A 14181-nucleotide genomic window follows, 5' to 3' on the forward strand; every position below is an offset into this window, starting at 1 on the left:
GAAAACTACTTTCAGAATAAAAAGGTTGACTTTAATGTATAAAATATAGTATAAGATAATGTGTATTATGTAATATAAGATAAAATGTAAAATCAATACATAGTTCGTGGGAAGTCAAGGAATGCAAGACAAGGGAGAAATTTGAATTGAGTGCTGGATTCCATAGAAATCTTTGATTACCAGTGTCACTAGATTGGGACATTTGCACCAAAGCAGAGGAACTGCAGATGGGAAAAAGTGGAGGGGAAGGGCACCATGACAAGAGCTGGAAGGCAGTTGCAGACAAATGTTTCCCCGAAAAGGTAAGATAAGATAATATATTTTCCGAGTGTTAGAAATTTCTAAAAGGAAAGTGCTGTGGTAACTTCTCAGATCAGGCAGGAGGCAACACCAGAGCCCTGTACAGTGTCCTACTGACTCATTCCCAGCAGTCATTCCTGTCTTGTTACTGATGAAGGTTAAGAGTGGGTGTTTTTCAAAGCCAAAACCTTTATTGGAAAGGGTAATAGAGGGGGAACAGGAAAAGTGCTAGCAACAAAAAAATACAAGTACTTTTGTGGCTCGTTTTTCCTGTTATATTAAAAAAAAAAAAGACTGAGCTTAAAAATTGTTTTCTCTGAATTGACCTAGTCAGTTGACTGTGTTAGCTATTGATATACACTGACCTCATCCTGCTTATATATAGTTATATATATGATACCTAAACCACTAATTATTGTGCAAAGCAGTGGGAAGAAAAATGTCTACAGAAAATCTGGATGACAGAGATGTAGCATACAGGAGTGTGGTTGACTCTCCTCTCCTTTAGGACTGTAGTTGTTTTCCTTTTTGCTCTTTTTTATGCATTAAAGCAACCCTCAGAGATCCTGCAAACTTTGGTCCTTGGGATTAAAGAAAAACTTACTGTGGCTAAAGGAGGAAGGAAGAATATACAAAGCAAAAAGTAAATCCACACCCCTCGCCTTTTTTGTTTTCTTAAAGCATTAGTATGACTCATTCTTAATTTTTGTTTCTTTATTTAGTTTAAAATAATGGGTCTGTTATTTTGGAGGGGTATTATAGTTTATTAACAAGTAGAAGTACCAGCTCAAACAGGTACTTCTGGTAGTGATGATACAATATAGTATGATACATGTTGCTTTCAAAGACCTTGCCACCCAAAGTGATAGGACTGATCCACACATGGTGTGAGAAGGGAGAGTAGCAAACAAAGGTTATGATAAAATTATCACATGCACTCTTATTGACTTTTGTAGATGCTTTTAGGATGAGTTCTTCACACTTTACTATTTGCTAAGTATCTTTCTGAAGTATAGGAGTGAGAAAAATGGGACTACAAAAACCTGTGCAAAATCTGGTAGGCTTATTTTAGCTTCCTTATGTTGCTTGTTTTCCTTTGCAAGGCTTAGTTCCTGGTATCTTGTTTATGTGAGACTCTGCTTACATTTAGGGCGATGAAGGGAATTGTGAGAATGAGAACAAGTTAAAGATCTTAAACAGAAACTTTTACTTTGTTTTCCTTCCAAATGGGGGAAAAGTATTTTTAAACCTAGCTTCTTGCTGTTTCAAGTTCAGTTCCTGATCTCTATAGATTTGGTATTGGAATGGTATATCCAGGAAGGGATTGGTTATCAGGCAATGCAGTGGCCTTATAAAATCCAAACCTCAGGCACAGTTGTAAATGACAGCGAGACATACCCTGTGAATGTGATGTGAACAGGATCAACACAGCGCATTTACAAGTGATCATGGGTGGGGAGTAGATTGAGTAGATAATCTGTAAAGATAGCATACCTGAGGATTACAGAATCTGAGCTATTAAAAGACCTCCAAGATCACAGAGTCCAACCTTTGACTGAGTACTCCCATGCCCACTAAACCATACCACAAAGTGCCAGATCTACTAATTTTTGGACACTTCCAGGTATGGTGACTCCACCACTTAACTGGGGTGCCTGTGCTTGACAACACTTTCCATAAAGGAATTCTTACATTGTACTGAAGTATCCAGTTGTCTTGGAAATCCCGCATGTCTTGCACTATTGTATGTTACATATCACTGTAGCTTTTTCTTGTGAGGGACCTTCTTGGAGATGGTGCCCATGAAAAGTGCTTAGTGCTCAGATAGCACTTAGTGATGGAGTAGAGGGAGCTGCTGCAGGTGCCCCAGCTGCTTTTGGGAGGTACTGCCTCCTGCCTCTGTGTTTAGAAGGAGAAAGGGAAGTACTGTGTTAGGTCTGATTATTTTTTTCGTTTGCCATCCTTGGCAGTAGGGTGAAATTAGCACTTCCTGTTCATTTGTGATTTGGTCAGAAGGGTAACTCAACCTTTTTCCCACAGTCCTTCCACCCACTTAGGCTTTGACAGAGGATGTGGGTTGCTTGGATGTCAGAAATGGGGCTTGGTGATCCTCTTACCTGGTTTGGGAGACAGCACAGATTTGCTAAATACAGCCCTGCTGTTGCAGCAGAGCATAAGAACAGCTCTGGAATGGGTATCAAATGAATTATTATGAGTTTCTATTTCCATGAAACAAAGCTTGTTTTGGCATGTTTATAAGCATGTTGTAAATGACATCAAAATATCTTTAGGAGTTAAATGTCTCCTGAGGAGAAAACAGAGGGAAGCTTTTTCTTTAAAACAAAAAAATAAATTGAAAAAACAGTTCAACATAGTTAATCCCAACATGTGGCTTTAGCCCCAAGCAAGGGATTTTCCTACCTTATCCTCCCTTGCCACTGAGAGAACACTGAATTCATTCACTCTAGCAACAAATGCAGTGTCCTGCAGGAAAGAGAAGAATGACAGGGAACTGAGTGCAGATGGAACTACAAAAATGCCTAATTTAAGTTTAGCAGCAACAACAAAAAGGAGATCTGTAATTGCAGAAATCATAAGGACAGATAATTTCTGCTGTGGATTATTCATTTCACATACAGAAATTAACAATCCACAGGAGAAACCATGGAGATTCATCCATGAATTCATCCATGGAGAATCCATGAAACCCAAAGTGACAGCAGTTCATCAAAATTATAACAACAGCCTTCAGCATTGGGAGTACCAGCTTTGGGATATAAACTCTTGTGGGGAAGTTGGAGCCTATCCTTTCCATAGCCTTTTAGTAACTGAAGAAGTTTGGACTGTTTCTGATATTCTTATGGTTGAACAGTAGTGCTTACTTTTAGAATGACATGCTTATTTATTATATGTGAATTCTAATGCTTTATAATTGGTAGCAAAAAAATCTGGCTTTTCTCTAAAACTGTAGCAACTATTCTGCTAATAATAATCAAGCTTTTATATCACTTTATTTTTGCTTGTATCCTGCCTACCTGAGATTAGTAAGTAGAAGAATTCATCTCAAAACATAAATGTTGATGTAAGTTTACTCCATTATTCAAGCAATGTTTAGTATAGTCATGTCATTTTCTTACAGTGATCCAGCTGCCAAAGCTCTGTGGGAGTCCTTCATGAACCTCAAACAAAAGGAAGCTGTGATGGAGGCCAGGAGACACCTTGTGGAGGCTGCAAGCAGAGAAAATTTACCTATTAAGATGAGCATGGGTGAGCGATGTGACATAGTCTCCCTTACAAAGTACTGATGTGTAAGATGTCAGCTTATCTTTTTCCACATAACTCTCTTGGGCAAAACCCACCCATTCTTGGTTCATCCCCATCCTTGTCAGCAGGTTTCAGGTAGCCTTCATGGCTACCATAGGATCTTTCTGGTATATAAGTGAGAGACAATGTTTTTAAAAGAATACAACAACCTTAGAAAGATTGAGAACCATGGAGGAGCATTGGAGGGTTTTAAAGGCATGTAAATGGTTAGCAATGCTACTTGTCTTTATTTTACAGAGCATTTTCTAAAATGTCAAGTAAGGCTGCCTGGCTCAAGGGAGTAAAAACTGGTATTGTCTCTATTCAGCAATATTTTTGTATTTTGAATACTCTTAGGTCTGCTTCTTGCTGAACTTTTCATCAAGAGAGAAAGGTCCTCATGGAATAAGAGTAACAGACTTTTATCTGTGACTGCAGAGTAAACTGCCAAGATATTGTAGAATTTGATGTACAACCAACTAATGAATTCCTTACAGCTATAACATATAAGATATTGTATGGTCGTTACAAATACCTAGAGCATGGATTTAATAGATTATTAATCAGAAATTCTGGATTTCTGCAACAGTAATGTTGTAAGCTATTTTAAAGAAATGGAAAAGGAGTAGCTCAGAAAGGGCTATTGCAAATTTGTTTGAAGGAGGGAAGGTTCAGTAAACAACAAAATCTTGTTTAAGTTTTTAATATGTGTGTGAGTACTCACCGTAATAATGCTAAGAAGCCCCTACTATTTTTCTGTGACAAACGCTTTAAAAGCAATTATTATTAATGTTGAAATTCATCTTTGTTATAAAACTAATTGCTTCTTGTCTTCAAGAGGTAATGATCCATCTGTGACCTTTGCTCCTTTGGGTGAATGATTAGATTAGCCCCCCTTTCCTCTGTGTCCCCTTCCTGTGGTATCCAGTGAAGGCTGCAGTAACCTAGTTTTAATCACAGTAGCTGACACTTGCTGAGTATCTTGCATACATGGGCCTGATACACTGCTATATGGAAACATGAGGAGTTGATGGTGAAACAAATTCCTGATTTTTTTTGTTGTTGTTGAAATGTAGCATGAAGTAATATTCACAGACTTTTGTTCTTCTGTGAATTGTATATTTATCTTGCACTAGAATCATAATCAGTTGTTAACTTTGTAGTTGAAATTGAAAGGGTGAAGTAAAGTTTGAGATAGTCTTGTAAATGATAAACAGGGATAAAATCAGAAACAAGGAGAGGGGAGCACTACAGTCACCAAAATAAACCATTTCTTATTGAGCAGAAATGCAGAAAACCTGAAACTCACATCCAGATGTCATATTGTGCAATGACACGCATTTGTTAATGACTTCTTAAAATGGGCATCTATACAGCATTCACTGCTTGTTCACCATGCTGCAGAACATCTTCTTTTTCTGTAGGGAAGCTGGAAATTGTGCTCTTTATCAATTGTTGCATTTGCTGAGAAGCAAAAAATTGCAGTGGCCTGTTCTGGTCCTAATTGCTGTGATTTTTTGAAAGGTCCTTCTACTGCAACTGTGATATGAGGCAACTCTGGCTGGAGAGAAGGGAAATGCTTTCACTGGGCTCTGTGCTTAGACTTGGGTTTTTATGATTTTACCTCAGGTTCTGCCTGTTTTGGAAGATCTCGGTGGATTGCACATTGTTTTTCTCAACACTTAGGGTATTTTCTGAGTTTTTTTATGGCTCTGATATTAAATGTCAGAGATTTTCTAGCATGAAAGTTTCCTCTTACTCTCTTTACTAAGACCAGCTGTGTCAGATGGTAAGAGTATTTTCCTTAGTACTTCTTTTTTTTTTTTCTTTTTTTTTCCTGGAAATAAGGAGTGAATTACATTTGAAAGCAAAGCTTTGAATTCCATTTGGTGTAGCTGAGCCCTCCTGCAGTGGCCACCTGCCTGAAAAACTGCATCACTTGTGACACTGGCAGCATGGGAGCCCTTTGCAGTGATGGGAAACTCAATCGCATCCTGTTTCTGTATTTTCAGTGAAAGGAAAAGAAATTATGTTGTTCTCTGGGCTTTGAAAGGCTGCTCATTGCTCTGAGGTGTTCATGTGCTTGCCCACGTTTCCCCTGCAAGGGATGTGCCTGATGCCAGCTTTCCTCTTTCTCTGCCTCCTGCATGTGGCAGGAGCAATGACAGCTCTGGGAAGACACACAGCTCAAGTTTTTGCTTTCTGATATCTTCTGAATGTGTCTTCCTCCTCCTGAGAAGGAAGGAGAGTACAAAAACTGTAGAAGGGGACACATGTCTTCGCTCCAGCACCTCCAAATGTCTGCAGGCCACTGGGAACTCCATCTTTTTCCATTGAGATCAGCAGGAAGAGAGGAGAAGAGATCTGATGATGGAGAAAAAAGAGAAATAAAGGATACACTAATTATGGTTACATTTTTTGACCTGGGTAGATTGGAGCTCTGCTTTCAGGTGTTCTTGATTTACACATTCATTGTTTTAGTTGTATCAAGGGAGATGGGTAGGAGGGGTATCTGAAGTATTTGTTTGCATGTAAATAGGTGAAGCTGTCCTTTTCTAATTTAAATAAAGAGGCATTAAAATATTTCATGTCAGTCTATACACACACACACTTCAAAAAACCCAAAAGCTGTCAAACAACACTTTTTAAGAAATACATCAGCTCCAATTTTCCTATGTGGTATTTGCATTTCTGTGTTATTTACCCAGATGAGGGGTGGTAAATACTTGCCAAATTCTGGTCAGTTGTCCTGTGGTGTAGTTGTAAATACATAGGTGTAAATTATTTTGACATAATAAAAATCCTCACATTTAAAATGTACTTTATTTAAAGAATTAAATATCCTTTTGAAAAGCTCTTTAGAAGAAAAGATCACCTTAATAGCTTTTGGGCAAGATTTATAGCATTGTGCTAAATTTAAGTGAAATTGTAAATACTGGAAAGGGGGATTACTTCTGCCCCCCTCTTGGTAAGTGACTGTAACGAAGCCACTCTGGAGCAGCAGAGAGTTTGCTGCTTTTTCCATTCCTGAATTTCCTGCTCCATTCTTCATAAGTCTGATGCATATCTTAATCATCCTCTGAGCATGGCCAGCCCTGACTCTCTCTTTGAAAGCTTTACTATTAGCATAGTATTTGGCAGTGGTAAAACCTTTGCTACAAATGTTCTTCTGTGGCTGTAGCAGCACCCTTACACTTCTGTTTGAAAAGAACACAGTAAACCTTGACTGAGTCTGAATTCTTTTATTGTGTCTTTTTACTGGCATGGAGACTGGTGAAAGTCGAAACACTGGTACAGTAACAGAAACAAAGAGCAGCGTGCTGTTCCACAAGCCCTTGTTAGCGGGAGAAAAGCCATTTGGTTTCTTTCCATTTGAATGGTACAAATACAGTTTTAAAAATCAAGCTCACGATAAAATCAGCAAAGTCTTAGTCGTTGTGAAGTAAAAAATGAGTGCTGTAACTTTTTCAAATTAGGTGGTTTGTATGGGTTGAATTGAACTTTTATTTGTTTGCGTAGAAATAGGAAGATGCTGACATTATAGTGTGACAATACAAAATAATATTTTGAGTTTATAGCAGTAGCTTAAAATGGACAGAATCAATACAGTAGATCAATACTTTTTCTAAAAACATAAAGCATATAAAATGTGCACTATTTTCTTTTAAGTGAAGAGTTGCGTTGGACTGCAACAGTATTTAACATGCTATTTGTTCTTTATGAGACCAATATAAAAATATTCAATACCATAAATTTCTGGAATAAATTTTGAGGATAAAAGCTACCAGCCAAGATGATGAGCTAATAAGGTAGATAAAACAAGTCTGATCTTGGTTATCTAAAATCCACCCTGGCCAATCATGAGGACAATTTTGTTATGGTGACAAGTAGTGAGACATGCCAGTCTGAGTTTGAGGTCCTTGCAAGGGAGTAGAAAGAAGGTCATTTCTGCAGAGCTCAGTGTGGTCTGTGTGGTTTGCATCCATTCTGCAGCATGTCTCTCTAAGTGATAGGTACCTGGATAGCAGCTCAGTTTGGAGACACTATGGCCCCTCATTTTGCAGAGAAGATATCTACAGTAGTAGACTGGTTCTTGGGATGCTTGTTACGTTTCTCTGATGCCTGTTTACCTGGTTTGCAAATCCTTTGGGAGAGCAAGAGGCAGGATCAGTAAGGCAGCTGCCAAAGTTCTCCTCCAGGCAGCCTCATGAAGTGAGTGGCTTCCTGTACCAACTCAACTGACACCAGCCTGGCTTAGCCTGAGGTGTCCCAAATGTCTAATAGTGGGTCTCATGCTGCCCCTTCAAGGGCTCCCTGATCTTCTCAGGGTGTTTTTCCAAGGAGAGGGGGAATGCTGCTTTTCTCAGACCAGAATTCCTTCCATTGTACAGCCTGGATCTTGAACAGGCAGTTCTTGAGTTAAATTAGTCTGCTCCTTGTCTCTTTAAAAGTAACAAGAGTCCTGCAGTGTGGGACTTTCTAGCCAAGTGGATTTTTTTTCCAGCCTATTGCAATAGTGAGTTCCTGATTTTTCTCTGTAGTGCAGCTGAAAAGTAGTCTTGACCTGAAGCAAATGTTCCCAACCTCAGTGATGGTCAATATAGCAGATGTTTTGTTGCATCATTCACCCCCGGAGGCAGGAAGGCTTTTTGCTTCTCAGTGTGCTAAATGTTTTTGAAGACTTTGAAGTCAAGTTTCTGTAAAATTTGGAAATGTTCCTATTTGAGAGGTTTCTGTATAGGCCTTTGCATTTCCAGGGGAATGTACTTTGAGTATTGTGGGGATAGGCTTTCCCTGATAACTGTTGATGAAGGTGGTTTCTGAACAGTATTTACCACATTGAGAACTGTAGAAAGACATTGATATTATGGCTGTTTCACTTTGCAGTGTTACAACAGGCTGATGTTCAGAGCTTCAGCCCTGCTAAGGGTTCAACTAACTAACTAAATAGATCCCATCTTCTGATAGTCATCTGGATTTGCCAGTTTAGGATAGAAATGTTCCAAGCTCCACATGTGCAGAGAGTATGCTGTTTTTCTTAAACAGCTAAACTTTTCACTTAATTTCTGTAACTCACTAGATGTAACAGAAAAGGTGAAGGATACTCATATTTCTACCAACAAAGTTCTGTGTTTTTCAGGAGATGTGACAAAGTAGCTGAGATGGAGAGACATTCATGAGCAGAAGTTTGGTTTTCATCAGTAAGTGACACTGCATTGGCATGCAGTGTTGTTTAGGAGCAGCTGAGGAGCCATCTTTGTGCTAATCATTATACTTTCAAGCTGGATATTGTGCATGTTCATTTTCATTCCACTCTCACCTGCTGATACTCAGAATAGCATCCATGAGAGGTTAAAATAGTTACACAAAAGAAAAAACAAGCACACCTCAGACACATTTAATCCTGAGCTTCGAAGAACCTAGGCCACAGATCCACTATTATTGTGGCCTATGAGTTTAATAGTGGAGGAACTATTCTATGAGTTTAATAGTGGAGGAACTATTAAATGAGTTTAATAGTTCATATTAAACTATTATGAGTTTAATATGAGTTTAATAACTCATATTAAACTATGAGTTTAATAGTGGAGGAACTCTCAACCAGCAGAGCAATACAGTGTATTACATGAGGAAGAAGTCTAAAATGAAAAAGGCAGCTGTAGTTAGCTTGTTCTTATCCAACTCTGTTGATCTTGTAGCTGCTCAGCTGATTCAGTCAATTATTCTTTCTGTTTTTGTTTTTGTTTTTTTTTTTAAGAACTTACCAATTTCTTTCATTTGTCTCTTACCTTTCTTTGCTCCCCTCCCACCTTTGCCTACTGAATTGTCTTTCAGTAGGTTATGTTCCTTCACAAATTGGGGAAAAGTACCACTTCACATCTACCTGTTACTTGTTCACTGGTTTTTATTATCTTTAACGGCAGAGTGTCAATATTACCCTCAAAGTACAGGATTTCTTTTTCTGGGAAATGTACACACTCAAATCCACCTGAGGTGAGAAGAGAGTTAAAAATGGATGCTTGAACATCTGTGTCATTTATACAGCCTGCCTGAAGGAAAAGTACCTCGGAGTACCAAATCCTCATCTGAATTGTAGAGATGAAAAGAAGGGTTTGGAATGTGCAGTCCCACTGGCTTCTGCTACTGCAACAACAGCCACAACATTTGAGAATGAGTTTGGAAGGGGTCCTGGGAGTTAAGTCCTGCCCTATTTTTCAAGGAAGTATGTTTATAAAAGGAGACTGAGATTGGTAATGTGAAGTGCAGTCATAACAAAAATAAATTTTAAGCAGAATAGGTAAGCAGAGATGTTTTAATCCAAAACTGCAACTACCCAGAATAGTATTGAAATTTTTAAAAAATAAATCTTGGGGAACATTCTGTAGCCTCTCTATTGCAAGAATTTTATTTGAAGGCAAAATTTCTCCCTCTGTATTTTAGGAAGGTATTCCCTGCAGGTGACTGTAAATGGCTTTTGGCTGGTCTTGTTTAGCAGATCAAATGTTCTTCACATTTGTTTTGTGTGTTGTGGGTTGGTTTGAGTTAGGGTTTTTTTGTTTGAATGTTTTATGACTACTTAAATATGGGTTGTGTGAATTTACCTTAAGAAAAGAAGTGTAATATTGGGAGTACTCATTCTTTATTTAAGTTCAAAGAAAAATTTCAGCTTCTTCTGAACTACTAAATACCACATTTTGCCATAAGGTCTTGTTGAATTTTTTTTTACTTTATTTCTAATTCTGTGACTCATATTCTTTCCAAATAACCTAGATTGAGTTAGTTTTTGAAGTATCAGTAAAGGTATTTTTGTCTCAATTGTGTCTCATTGTTCTGTGAATAATGTACTGCATGTTAAGTAGTTTCTTCTGGTGTAAGATCAGTAATGGTTCAAGCCCTAATAAAATTGCAAACCCTATCATATTTGTCTCATACCTCTTCTACTTTGCACTTCACTGCTGTGAAACAGTTAGCAGATGGAAGTGAAACACATAACCCGGTGTAGTGATGGGAAACAGAAAAATTGTTTTGATTAAATTGTGGTTGGCACATGAGTGCAGGACTGTTTGGCAAACCTTACTGTTGCTTTTAAGAAGGGACTGGTGTGATATTGGTTTTTCTATGATCCTGGATTTTTTTGGATAAAGTTCTACTTTTTTCATTATTTTTGTATCAACATTTTTGTAGAAAATAAACCAAATCACTGAGATATAAACATGGGGCCAAGTCTCCTTCTGTGTCTGGTTGTGATTAGAATTGAAGATAATACTTAAAAATGTAAAAGTAAACACAAGTGTTGCTCTTGCAGAAGTTCTGTAAATATGTCATTTCATTATTTGTATTATTTCCTAATGTCATACTGCAAAGCTTATATAAACTTCAATATGAAATCTTGTTCTTAATAAAAGTATAAGGAAAAGCCTATGTCAATATGTCTTTCTCTAGACAATTTCAGTGATGTTCACGATAGTTAGGAGTAAACACTGATGTGCAGATAAACATTTGTGAACTTTGGAAACAAAGGTTTAATGAAAATCCACGTTGTTACTAATTTTTTTGTACTGTTTAAATCAAGAGAAAATTATTTTGAGTGAAAGGATTAAAAATTTAAATAGCTTTTACTTGCACATATACTGGCAACTGGTATTGTGTTGTGGGATTTCACAACTAACTTTATTTGTTCATTTTCTGCAATCTGTAGTGATAGTAAGTCAGTTTCTTACATCTCTAAACAAACAAACCAAATTGTCCAGAAAAGGTTGAAATGCTTCTTTTGTTTTTTAAGCACCAGTGAGTTACTTCTGATACACCTAGATCAAAAGTCCTTCTCTGCAGAAATAAGCTGATCAAAAAGAAAAGCAATATCTATGCACACACACACATATAAATTTGTAAAGTATCAGTTATGAATGCTGATGCAACTTCCTGAAAATAAGTAATTGTATTACCATCTTCTGTTCTCTGCTAAAATTTATTTGGTGGGGTTTTTCAGGTAAAAAACAGACTCTCTTTACTCACTAAGCTTTCTTTATTTTTTGCTGATATTGAGTTCTATGTTCCATCTCAGTCTTGAAAGTATATAGTTTGACTTTTTAATTTGAAGGTTTTTTTAAAAAAAACCAACACTATACAGTAGAATGGCCATTTGTGATAATCAAGATATGGTTAAAAATACAGGAGCAAGTCCCTTAAGCCTCTTTGTATCTGGGTGAAAAAATACTTCAAGTTCAGAAAATGAAATTCACTGCAATTGCTGTTCTTTTATATCTGTGGGGAAGCAGCCTGGTTGAAAATAAGATAGAACTTGCTGTAATGTGTGCTGTGGTATCTTCATTTTGTAGGGTGCATCAGCCACAAGGACTGTGTTTTACACAAGGAAGAGTTGATGAGTGTGGGTTGGGAGATGCTGATTCTGGCATGCAGTGGGAACACATGCACTTTGGTGGAACACAAAGTATGTACTTTGTGTGTCTGACAATCACAGAAAGGACTTTAAAAAAGGACGGGGAACAAACTTCAAGTGGCTGAAAGTGATGTAGAAGTAAAGAACCAAAGTGTTATCATGAAAAGCATGTGCTAAAGGATTTAAGCAAAGATAAAATACATGCTGGTGTGCTTGCAACAGCTGTAGGTGTAAAACTTCAGGTGGAATGTGGCATTTTGGGTTGTCCAATGCTTTTTTCCCCCAAGTATAATTGTGTAAGCCTCTTCATTCAGTCTCACAAAGGCTGACTCGTTACACCAGAGATGGTGGATTACATATGTACATACTCATATATCATCATGTTTTCCATCCCTATTTAATTGCTTACCACCCAAAATAATTGTTAGGATATTCTCAGCTGCAGAAGTCTTCCAGAAATCATAAGAGAAATATTAAGTCCTGTGAATAGTGTACCAAAGAAGAACAATGACCTCCTTCTCTCTGGGGCAGTGTGCCAAGAACACAATGAAGTGCTTCAGTGTCTGAGAACATATGTCGTAGGGCTAAATGAGGACATGCGCAAGCCACCTGACATTCCTTTGGGAGTGTTTTTTTTTAAGACAAACAAGTTGATTCATTTCTGTGAGAAGTTTAAAGTGTTCTGGATATGATTCAGCCAAATTTGTAGATTTCAAGTCCTTTTGCAGAAACAGTGAATTACTGTTTCCAGGGGTTACTTGTTTTAAGGGCTAGAGGCTCTGTGTTTGGGAGTTGGCCTAGTAGTCTGTATTTATTGACTTGGTGGAAGTGGTAAAAACTAAGTAATAAAATCCAACCCCTATGCATATTTACTCAGGATTTTGAGGAGCATTTGGTAAACTCTGGTATGCTAATATTAAATTACAAGTTTATTATTGATGATAACTCCTGGGAAGCTTAATTCTGGAAGTCAAGATTTCACCTGTTTATTCACATAGTTTGTTGGTTTTTTTTTAAATTTGCTTTAATATTTGGGAGGGCAATCAGAGCGTATTGTAGACACTAGCTAGATATGATTGTTACTTTTCTGTGCATACTGACTTAACAATCAGAAGAGGGAAAACTAAATGGTAGAGTACACAAAGAAGGAAACAATCATTTGAAGGGCCAGAACATTTAAAAACAAAGTTCTGAAAGACAGAAAAGAAAAAAATTATCAACTCATGTTGAAACACCTAAACTATAAATTTGTCAAAGCCTTCAGGATGTATTTGAAAAGATGAAACTGTAGATGGTCTAGGAGTCATAAATCATAACTAGGGTCATATTTAGACATCTGGATTCAGATGCTTAGAATCGAAAATCTTGATTGTATTAGAGTGCTTTAGTTATATTTGTCCCACTTAATTGATTAAGTTTTATTTGTTTTAAGGCATGTAAAAGAATTTCGGAAGTATAGGCAACAGAACTCATATTTAAGTGTGACTTCCATTTTGTAATAAAAGATTAAGGCTTATTAGGAGAGAAAGCTAAAACAGCAAGCATATGGCATTTATGTGAATATAGTTGGGCTCTATAGGAACAGTGTTAAAACAAGGATTTAATCGTACCATACACATCTAGTGATAGAGAATAAACTGCTTTTGGGATAACTAGCTCAATGCTACAGCTGCTGGGACTGAAGCCAAGTCATGTTAGATGTTCAAGCTCACATGGCAAGTGCTAGCTGAGTAATAAATAGCATTCAGCTTTATTTGTTCTGGGTGTATGCCTCTATTCCAGAATTTTTTGAACATTAGCATAGTTGTCACCATTGTCTGTGGCTCTATGAAAGCCACTGCAATACACACCTTCAGATGTGAGATGTGGCAGGCTCTGCCTCCCTCAAGGTCTTGAGGTATACTAGAAAGCCTATGACAGACAGGGAAGAGTGGCTGACCTCCAGTGCCTGTGTTCTGCAGATGTTGTCAAGGTGGCAAAAGGAATGGGACTCAGTAAGGGCCGGTCACAGCTCTTCCTTGATGGCACAGTGCTGTGGGGGCAGGCAGCAGGAGCCTGCCCCTGCCTTGTGGCAGTGTACTTTGGGATGTACTTCAGGGACTGCTCAGACTCCCAAAAGGGACTTATCCTGGCATTGCTGTAGTGGGGACTTGCTGTTTGTACTCATACATGTGACC

At 37.8% G+C, this 14181-nt stretch overlaps 1 protein-coding gene across 1 annotated transcript in view; it reads left to right on the forward strand.

Moving 5' to 3' along the window:
- The window catches only part of SCFD2 (sec1 family domain containing 2), a 187369-nt gene that overhangs the window by 26680 nt on the left and 146508 nt on the right, over positions 1-14181 (forward strand). The window contains exon 3 of the mRNA XM_064418169.1: positions 3440-3567. Coding sequence (XP_064274239.1) covers positions 3440-3567 — 128 coding nt within the window. The remainder of the gene's footprint in view (positions 1-3439; positions 3568-14181) is intronic.

The sequence above is a fragment of the Passer domesticus genome, chromosome 4 (assembly GCF_036417665.1).
Source record: "Passer domesticus isolate bPasDom1 chromosome 4, bPasDom1.hap1, whole genome shotgun sequence".
Taxonomy (NCBI): Eukaryota; Metazoa; Chordata; class Aves; order Passeriformes; family Passeridae; genus Passer; species Passer domesticus.